At 42.7% G+C, this 10,722-nt stretch overlaps 1 protein-coding gene across 1 annotated transcript; it reads right to left on the bottom strand.

Moving 5' to 3' along the window:
• Positions 1-5,501: 5,501 nt before the first annotated feature.
• On the bottom strand, positions 5,502-10,457 carry LOC132898645 (interferon-induced very large GTPase 1-like). The gene is made up of 2 exons (XM_060940364.1): positions 10,415-10,457; positions 5,502-10,286 (listed from the first exon to the last, which is right to left on the bottom strand). The coding sequence occupies exons 1-2, from the start codon at positions 10,415-10,417 to the stop codon at positions 5,502-5,504; spliced, it is 4,788 nt and encodes a 1,595-aa protein (XP_060796347.1). The 5' UTR covers positions 10,418-10,457.
• Between the last annotated feature and the right edge of the window lie 265 nt (positions 10,458-10,722).

Here is a 10,722-nt window from a genome sequence, read left to right as displayed (position 1 = left end):
CCGGGAGCTCGGAGGACCCTGGACTTCCTGAAAAGATGCTTCTGGTGGCCTAACATGGAGCAGGAAGTAAGGTCATTTGTCCTGTCCTGTGAGGTTTGCACCAGAACCAAGAACCCATGACAGCGTCCCCAGGGTCTCCTGCATCCTCTGACCATTCCCCGGCGTCCCTGGTCCCACGTGGCAGTCGACTTCATCACGGGTCTCCCTGAGTCACAAGGTAACATGGTCATTTTGGTCATTGTTGACAGATTCTCCAAGGCCTGCCGCTTCATACCTCTGTGCAAACTCCCCTCTGCTCTTGAAACAGCGAAACTTATATTTAATCATGTCTTCCGAGTCTTTGGTCTTCCACAGGACATCGTCTCAGACCGAGGGCCCCAGTTCTCCTCCCGAGTGTGGCACGGGTTCTGCAAGGTCATCGGAGCCACTGCCAGCCTCTCCTCTGGGTTTCACCCACAGTCCAATGGTCAGACGGAGAGGCTCAACCAGGACCTGGAAACCACCCTGCGAGGCCTGGCTATGGATAACCCGACATCGTGGAGCACCTGGCTGCCATGGGCAGAGTACGCCCACAACACCCTGCAGTCATCGGCCACCAAGCTGTCGCCATTCCAGTGCCAATTCGGGTTCCAGCCACCTCTGTTCCCGGACCAGGAGGAGGACGCGGGGGTGCCCTCGGTCAACCAATATGTGAGACGGTGTCGCAAGACCTGGAGCAAGGTCAGGAAGACCCTCATACAGACCTCCAGAACCAACCAGACTCAGGCCAACCGCCACAGAAGACCTGCACACACTTTCCGCCCTGGGCAGCGGGTTTGGCTGTCCACTAAGGACCTTCCGCTGCGGGTGGAGAACCGCAAGCTTGCGCCTCGCTACATTGGCCCCTTCAAGGTGGTGCGCAGGGTGAACCCTGTCTCCTACCGGCTTCAGTTGCCCCGGACTCTGAGGATCAACCCCACTTTCCATGTTTCCCTGTTGCGGCCTGTACTGACGTCTACGTATGCCCCTGCCCCTAGGAACCCCCCACCCCCCCGCATCTTCCAGGGGCAGACTGTGTTCACTGTGCATCGCCTGCTTGACTCCCACCGGGTCCACGGCGGGTTGCAATATCTGGTGGACTGGGAGGGCTATGGTCCTGAGCAGCGCTGCTGGGTTCCTGCTCGGGATGTCCTGGATAAAGAACTGTGTCGGGACTTCCATTCGGCCCATCCGGATCGCCCTGGGAACGTCAGGAGACGCTCCTAGAGGGGGGGGGTCCTGTTAGGACTTGGACTGTTTTGGCCTCTAGAGGCCGCTGTTATTTCCTTTTCGTGTCATATTTATTTTGGCCTCTAGAGGCCGCCACTGTTCCTGTGTTTTGTGTTTTTTTTTTGTTAATTGCCTGTTAGTCCTAATTATCTTCACCTGTGTCCTTAATTAGTTTGTGTATTTATACCCCTGAGTTCAGTCCTCTTGTCACGGAGTCTTTGTGCTGTTATGTTTATCTCCAGTTTCCTTTGTACTGTGTTTTGTGGATCTTCTGAGCTTTTGCATTTTTGCCTTTTTCTTTTTGAATTATACTCTTTGTTTTTTTTGTTTTGCCCTGGATTGTACATAGTATAAATAAACCTTTTGTTACTTTTTCTACTTCCGCCTCATGCCTCTGCATTTGAGTCATTCCCCTGGTGGCCTAGTGGGGGTTTGCTGGATCATCACACCAACGAACCAGGTTCGGATCCCAGCAAAACCCTAACAGGTGTTAACCCTCCAGAAATCCATTTTAATTCCAGCTTTAATGTGACAAAACAGGACAAACACCGGGGGTTGAATACTTTTGCAAGACACTGTATCTGTTCAGTGTTGGCTTGAATTAACCCTGAGGATAATGTGACCCTGTTATTGTTCCCTACACCCGGAGGTGCCCTCTGTGGGGGGGCTTTGGCTCATTCACCCCAAAACTAAAGCCTACTAAATATCAAGCAGAGCAAAGAAAAGCTGCACATCATGAAACAAACCAAAACACACACAAAAATATAAAATCACCATCATAAAAATACAGATCTCATAACATTCAGCAATAATCCCTGTTCTTACAGCCACACCTGTGGGATTGTTAAAGAGTGTGATGAAGGTGTTGGGTCTGAGTGCAGATCAGTGTTAGTGAGAGTGATTACTAACAGAGAGCACGAGCTGATGGGACTGAAACAAACACAAAGCTGTCTGAAAGTGTAAAGCAGTGAATGAAGAGAGCAGAGCCGCTGCATTTTATTTCATTCAATCCAAATTCTCTCATTTTTATAAATAATTCCTGTTCAGTTTCTCTGGGTTTTGAGATTAAACAGTGTTTTGCCACTTTTTCACTGTTCCTGGGTGATGAGAGCAGGGGGTGAGGGTTATGGGTGTGTGGGTGATGGGTGTGTGAGTGTGTGGGTTATGGGTGTGTGGGTTATGGGTGTGGGTTATGGGTGTGTGGGTTATGGGTGTGTGGGTGATGGGTGTGTGAGTGTGTGGGTTATGAGTGTGTGGGTTATGGGTGTGTGGGTTATGGGTGTGTGGGTGATGGGTGTGTGAGTGTGTGGGTTATGGGTGTGTGGGTTATGGGTGTGTGGGTGATGGGTGTGTGGGTGTGTGGGTGATGGGTGTGTGAGTGTGTGGGTTATGGGTGTGTGGGTTATGGGTGTGTGGGTTATGGGTGTGTGAGTGTGTGGGTTATGGGTGTGTGGGTGATGGGTGTGTGGGTTATGAGTGTGTGGGTGATGGGTGTGTGAGTGTGTGGGTTATGGGTGTGTGGGTTATGGGTGTGTGGGTGATGGGTGTGTGACCCATGGGTGTGTAACCCACACACCCATAACCCTCACCCCCTGCTCTCATCACCCAGGAACAGTGAAAAAGTGGCAAAAAAAAAAATTACTATTAAAACCTGTTGTTAAAACAAAGTGTGGTGAAGCAGCTTTTAGCTACTATGCAGTGCAGCTATGGAACCAACTGCCAGAGGACATTAAAAATGCTCCTGCTGTTGGCAGCTTCAAATCTAGGTTAAAGACCAAGCTGTTTTCAGATGCTTTCTGTTAAATAATTAATATTTTTACATTTTTTATAATCTTTATTTTCTCTGCATGTTTTAAATTTATTTTAACTTTATTCTATTTTATTCTGCTAGGGTTTTTTTCCCTTTCTCTTTCTTTTTCTCCTTTTTCTTTTTGGCATTTTAATATTTTATTTCTACTATTGTTTAATTCTTATTATTTTCTTTTAATTCTTTTAATTCTTTTAATTAATTATTTTAGAATAAAGATAAAATTATTTTATGTAATTTTATTTCTCTATTGTTTACTGTTTTTGTTTTTACTTCTGTAAAGCACATTGAACTGCCATTGTGTATGAAATGTGCTATATAAATAAACTTGCCTTGCCTTGCCTTGCCTTGTGTGGGTTATGGGTGTGTGGGTTATGGGTGTGAGGGTGATGGGTGTGTGGGTTATGGGTGTGTGAGTGTATGGGTGTGTGGGTTATGGGTGTGAGGGTGATGGGTGTGTGGGTTATGGGTGTGTGAGTGTATGGGTGTGTGGGTTATGGGTGTGTGATTGTATGGGTGTGTGGGTTATGGGTGTGTGAGTGTATGGGTTGTGGGTGTGTGAGTGTGTGGGTTATGGGTGTATGGGTGATGGGTTTGTGGGTGATGGGTGTGTGGGTTCTGGGTGTGTGAGTATGTGGGTGATGGGTGTGTGAGTTATGGGTGTGTGGGTTATGGGTGTGTGGGTTATGGGTGTTGGTTATGGGTGTGTGGGTTATGGGTGTGTGGGTGTGGGTTATGGGCGGTGTGGGTTATGGGGGGGTGAGTTATGGGTGTGTGGGTGATGGGTGTGTGGGTTATGGGGGTGTGTGGGTGATGGGTGTGTGGGTGTGGGTTATGGGGGGGTGTGGGTTATGGGTGTGTGGGTGTGGGTTATGGGGGTGTGTGGGTTATGGGTGTGTTGGTGTGTGATTGTGGGTTATGAGTTAACTCCACATTAATGCCAGTAGTTTTGGAACAGGATGTCCAACAAGTTCATCCAGGTGTGATGGTCAGGTGTTGGGATTCACTCCCCAATAGACCTCCATTAGTGATTCAGATCATTCCCATTTTTGACCCCTCGGTGCAATAATCACTCTAAATGGGGCTGTGAACGCAGTGCACAATGATTACACAACGCTGAGAAAGACGAGAAAATCGACAGAACATGAGCTTACATCTGTCAAACAGCAGCATTTTAAAAATCTTTGGTCATTCATAAGGTAATTAATATTTCAGTGGAGTTTAAAATGTATGGAGTTGTGAATGAGGACTGGAAGATTAATATTTGTTAAATGGATGATATAAAGGGCAGGGCTCTGCACAACCTGCCCTTATCGACAAACCACCACTGTATTAATCTGACTGCATTACACAGAGAATGACATTGTGAATGATCACAACATGATTAAAAGGATTAAACGTCCAATGTAAAGTATTCCAGATTTTATTTCTCACAAGTTTCAGATTCTCCAAAACAGTCAAAAGGCTAATTAACACTGATGATCACTAAACTTACAGATACATGAGAAGGAAAATATTATATGAAAAAAAAACAAATGCAGAAAGATATATTTCACAGAGCAAGTTAGAAACTTGGTCAGTTATTTTAACCCTTTCCTTTCCTGCCATGGAGAATAACTTTCTCTGCTCCATCTACTGGACAAACAGTGAAACTGCAGGTAAAGTTTTGAAGACAGATTTATAAGCAGAGGAATCAGTTTGTGCTATTAGTTTAAAGATTAGAGAATATATCTGATCAACATTCTATAATTTCAAAATATGTAATTATTGGAACCCCAAAAGCCTCTTCACAATACAGTTACAGTGGATATAAAAATTTTACACACCCCTGTTAAAATCACAGGGTTTTTAAATATAAAAAAAATAAAACAAAAGAAATTATGTCTGATTTTTTTCCACCTTTAAATGTGATATAGTAACCACCACCAAGTGAAAAACAAATCAAAATGTTTTAGGGGGAAAAAAGAATAAATTGGTTGCATTTTTGTTGGTTTCTACTGTATATAAATGTAAAGGTTGGAAATTTCATTCTCAATTTTTGATTTTAATTATTTTTATTAATCACAAGTTCATGTAGATGTTTATATCCACTTTACATTAAAAATAATTATGAGAATCGTTGACAAATCAATAAACCTCAGTTTCCTATATGGAGTAAATTAATCACTCATATATTAATAGATTAATCCAAAATAAAACACGTGCAAAGAATGCTGAAAACTGTCGTCCTGTTAAATGAGTAATGTCTCGTGAAATGAATTATCAGCCACTGTGATACTCGTACATATCACTAGAATCTGGTTGTGAAGCTGAATGTGTTGTTGGGTATTGTGGGATGTGGATGTGGCTGAAGTCTTCTCATTCAGGTAAGCCGGACTCTCTTCAATCAGATCCAGATGTTTTTTGTGTCAGAAAGCAGAGAAAAGTGCCATTTCATTAAAATGTATTAATGTATTCTTAAACTTTTAACAGCATCTGACAGGGTAAACTCTTTCCACTCAGCAGGAATCTCCCCGTCACCACAAAACTGTTTGTTATTGCGTTTTTCAAGATTGTCCTGAAATTCACAAACAAACCATTTCCAGTAAGCTAACGTGGAAAAATCAGTGGAGATTCCCCATTCAGCAAACACCCCACCTGCTTTCCTGTAATCTTTATAAGGAACAAGAGTCTCAGATTCACTGGATGGGGAAAAGGAGCGGCCACTTGCTACATATGTTGTGCAAAACTCTATGGCGAATTCTGTTGTGCCGTCATAATACGATCCTCTCACTGCAGCGGAGCGATGATAATCAGCATTGTGATCTCCAGGATGATCTTCTTGGCTGTTGGTACAGACGGCTCCACAGAAAGGACACTGTTTCCAGCAGCACCCACAGAAATGTTTGATTAGAATCTCATCAGGTCTTTCTCTGAACTTCTCCATGGAAAAGTGTGAAATCTTACTGAGACGTTTCTTTAACTCTTCAACAACAGCTGGGAGTTCCTTCCTTATGGCTTCCACAAGAACATCGTAGTCAATGCCATCTTTACACTCTTCATCACACAACTGAACTCTCATATCGCCTAACTCATCTGCAAGGCTCTTAGTAAAAACATCCAGCCACTGATTTGCATCACCTTTGAAATGTTTGACTTCATCTGTCGTCTTTTTTGCAGCAGTGATGATGCTGGTCTGTTTCTGATCAATGCACTCTTCAATTACAGAAACTGCTTTTGGGTTTTCAGCTGCCATGAACTCTTTAACCCTGGCCTTGATGAACTCCTCAAAGTGGACTTTAGGATTGTGCGTGTACGTTAAGTAGTTTTTAAACCTCTCATCCTTAGCTCCCTTCTGCTCTGCTAAAGACTTGAGAATGTGTTTTTCCAGATCAGCTCTGTTCCCATTAAATGGTGGTTTCTCTCTCATCTGTCCAGACACAAATTGAGCGATCTTGTTGTAGACACTCTGAAGAATCGCTTCTTTCAGTTTACCGCAAACCCGGTCTCCAAGTATCGCTGCTGATGTTGCTCCATCACAGTATTTCTGAAAGATGTTAAAATACTCCTCCCTTTTCTTTTTAAAATAATTAAGTGGATCATTTACTTCTCTGAATTTCCTGTGAAGCTCTGAGATGCTTTGTGCTGACTGTTCACACACATAAAGTGAGAGATCGACATAGAAATCTTGGGTAAGGACAGAGACATCGTCAGATAACTTTCGATCTTTCTTGAATTTTGTTTCAAATTCCTGCACCTGGGTTTTGACGTCATGTGCAATGCGTTGAATATAATGTGAATTGTATCCCTGTGTTGAGAATGGAAATGACTCCACCTGTTTTTTGGTTTGTTCAGTGACCTGATTAATGAGATCACGTATGGGTTGGTTTAAGTTCTCTGGTGTAAAAGGATTTCTCCACAAAATTTTATCCATAATCCTTTTCACCACACCCTTGGAAGTTGGGATATAGCTGCTGTAATCATTGACAATTCCAATTCCTCTATACTTTGAAGAACGCTTTCGATTTGAAACCAAGTCATGTTTGTAGACCTCTCCCACAACTTCACTTATCTCGTTTGAGATGTTAACGTCTTTGATTTTTCGAGCTTGTTTAGTTATTTCAGAGACCCATTGTTCCCACATGGAATCAAACTCCTTACTTGTGTTCATTTTACAGTTAGTTTGTCTTTTAAGTCTTGAAGCAAGCTCTTTGCTCTTTTCAAAGAGTGTCTTCTCATATTTCACACGTTGCTGATCAAGGTTTTGTCTCATGCTTCTCTGCTTAATGCTATCATCCACTTTCCTCTTTGCTTCCTCTATTAGATCATCATGGAGGTTCTGGATTTGGGTCTCAAATCTGCATTTCCACTGAATCAGTGTTTCCTTTTCACTGTCTTCTTCAAAATATTGTTTAAATGCATTTTGGACATCCTTTAGTGTTCCTGCCATTTCTTCTTTCAGAACTTTCCTCTGGACTGTTTCTATGATTCCACTGGCTACTCTGTTCAGCATTTTGTTTTCTACAGTCATCATTTCACTCCTCAGACTCCAGGTCCAGTTCCCATACTTCTGCTCCAGTCTCCTGTACACTGAGATCTCTTGTGCATTTTTAAAACTGAAAACAAAATTTTCGTCCAGTAAAGCATTCCACAGATCTTTCACATGCTTTTGAAACTGTGATAATTTCAGGCCATCTGTAGTTTTTGCACGAGAAAGAATATCTCTCTTTAGTCCTTGGATGTTTTTGCTGTAGCATGGGTTTGGTGGTGCCATGGGTGGAGAACCCTCCCAGAGCTGTGAAAAATACTTCACATCACGCTCTACATCAAATGCAATGACATCAGTGAAATTTTCTGTACAGTCGTCTTCATCTTTAGCTGCTAATTTAGTCATTTTATCCAGCGTTTCCTGCAAATTTCTCCTTCCATCCAGGATTTTCTCTCTAGCTCTAATATCAGAAACATTCTGATGCACAAACATGCAGCTGGGGTTTAGCCTGACCTTCTTCATCCTCAGGAATGCATGAACAACAATCTGAAGTATTTCCTGCATCTCAGTTGGGTTCTCTCCAAAGATGTTAATCAAAGTCATGTTTCCTAATCCTACCACAAATGTGGAAAGTTCATTGTCATGATGGATGGTGTTGCTTCCAGCCAGTTCTGGAGCTCTGAGACCTTCAGTATCAACAACCAAAATATAGTCAATCTTCCACTCTTCCTTCATGTCCTCAGAAACTCTAACCAGCTGCATAAAGGCTCCTCTGGTGCATCTGCCTGCACTGACTGCAAACTGGAGCCCAAACATGGCGTTCAGCATGGTGGATTTCCCAGAGCTCTGAATTCCCAAAACTGACAACACAAAAACTCTCTGGTCTCCCAGTATCCTGATGACTTCATCTAAAACAGCTGAAACCCAGGTTAGAGGAACATAAGCTGCATCACCGTCCATCAGCTCCATCGGGTGCCCAGATATCATGAGCTTAGCAGCAAGTTCAGGCAGTTTATTCATGTTTCCAACCCGGTTCCCTCTCATGCTTTTTTCTTCAGAGACTGAGGCTTCATAAATCTGGCCTATCTCTCTCAGCATGTGGTCCAAGCCAAAGTTAGCAGCATTCAGTTCTTTTGATATTTTTTGTAACTTTGATTCTTCAGCCTTCAGTTTGTCCAGATTTATTCGTTCAGTTTTTTGCTTTTCAGGTTTGTCTTGCTTTTTTTTCAAATCATGCACATCTATCCATTTTTGGTAATATTCTTGTTGGATGGTAGAGAGTTTCTCTGAAGTGAATTCAGTCAGCCCAATTACAGTCCATCTGAGGAAATACACTCTCTCACTGACTGACAGGTTTAATCTCTCACTGATCAAACCATCGACAAATAACTTCATGAGGTCACTGAATCCATGTTCCTGTTGTTTCCTTCTGAGATCCTTCATTTTAGTTTTCTTGTTGCTGAGCTCGTTTTCTATGTTGTTACTTTGAAGTCGCCGTAAGTCTTTGCTCGTTTGGCACCAGTCGTGCCACAGTTTTCCCTGGCAGGGCAGATATTTCTCTTTTACCCTCAGTGGATCTTTTTCTTTGAGAAAACCCATTATATTTTGTGCAGCTTCCTTTCCTCTCTTACAGGCCTCATTGTGCTCATCCACACTGACCTCTGAGTTGTTGGTCATTTTCTCAAGATTGAAGGTCCTGTGTTTTTGTGAGAGACATTTCCTGATAATATTTCTGAGTACATTAGATGCATTAGACTGACTTCTACTTTTTAGTTCCACTCTGTATTTTCCTGTACCGATCTCACACACATCATCTTCATCATCATTCTCTTCATCAGTAAGAACAACAATGAGAGGTGTTGGGGATTCGCAAAGCTCCTCTACAAGTCTCATATGATTATCATCCTCATCAAGCTTAGGCAAAAGTACAACATTTACAGAGGCCGTGGTCATAAGTATCTCTCTCTGAGTTACAGCTCTGCTGGAATCACCATGAAGATTACAGAAAGCAACACATTCAGTGAAATGATCAGAGCTTTCCTCAGATGGACAGTACCAAGTGATCTCCACCACTCCATCCATCAGTAGACGGTTTCTGCTGCTGCCTGGACAGTGTCTGTGGAAAAATGTGTTGTGCCTCTCATTAATCAGGTTGTTGATCAGCTGAGACTTGGATAAGGAAACAGACCCAAGCCTGAAGAATGCCACCATTGGAGTTTCTGCTTTGGAAACAGGTCGAGTCTCGCTGATGATTTGTCCTGAAGCATCAGTCGACTTCCAGCTCTTGTTGATTTGCCGCATTGTCCAGAAAGGAAATTCAATTTTCCCACTAAAGGGATTGGGTACCAGCAGAGGGATCGCATACTGACACTGTGCCAGTTTAGCCACCATGATTTGTTGAAGAAAATGATCTGCACAAAGGAACACTGCCATCTGAACATCCATTGGGTGAATCTCAGCCTGTTTCCTTTCAGTCTTTACATCCTGTTTTTTACAAAGAGCAGCAAAAGCACCTCCTTTAGCTCCTGTCAGAGATTTAGGTACGTTGGTTTCGTTTCTGACAGAGATGTGTCGTGCTCTGTAATCTCCTGTCAAAAGCCGTTGCATGAAAACATGAACCAGTTCGTTCTCTTTACTGGGCTCTTTGTACTCTAAAGTGGATTTGGATATTTCAAGAAAGTGTGTGCTGGTAAGTTTGTCTTCATATTTCTTCTTCAGACCAAGTCGAAGCAACAGGTCTTCTACTCCATTTGATTTTCTCTCCTGAGAAAAAAAATCACACAAAATATCACCAGCATTTAAAATAAATAACCGAAATGCCTTTTTCTCCACATGCTAGACATGTAGACAAGCTGAGGATGGACATCTTTCTGTGTTGTGGTTTTGCTCACCATCTGGTGCTCTTTGTTTTCTTCCAGTGAATGTTGCGGTCTCAACTTATAGTGTTGGACAGACTGCTTTCCTGGATGCTGAGAACAGATTAGATTAGATCAGATCAGATTCAACTTGATAGTCATTTGACTAGTGACAAGTACTAAGGCAACGAAATGCAGTAATTAATGTCTGTCACCACCAATAATAAATAATAATAAACATCTTCCACCACTAGCAAGTTCTCAGCTTGCAATCCCAATGAAGAGAGTCACTGGTAATGTTTGAGGCTTGGGATGTAATCAGTGTGAATACTTGATCCAGATTG

The sequence above is a fragment of the Neoarius graeffei genome, chromosome 14 (genome assembly GCF_027579695.1).
Source record: "Neoarius graeffei isolate fNeoGra1 chromosome 14, fNeoGra1.pri, whole genome shotgun sequence".
NCBI lineage: Eukaryota > Metazoa > Chordata > Actinopteri > Siluriformes > Ariidae > Neoarius > Neoarius graeffei.
This window is presented reverse-complemented; position numbering and strand designations above follow the sequence as displayed.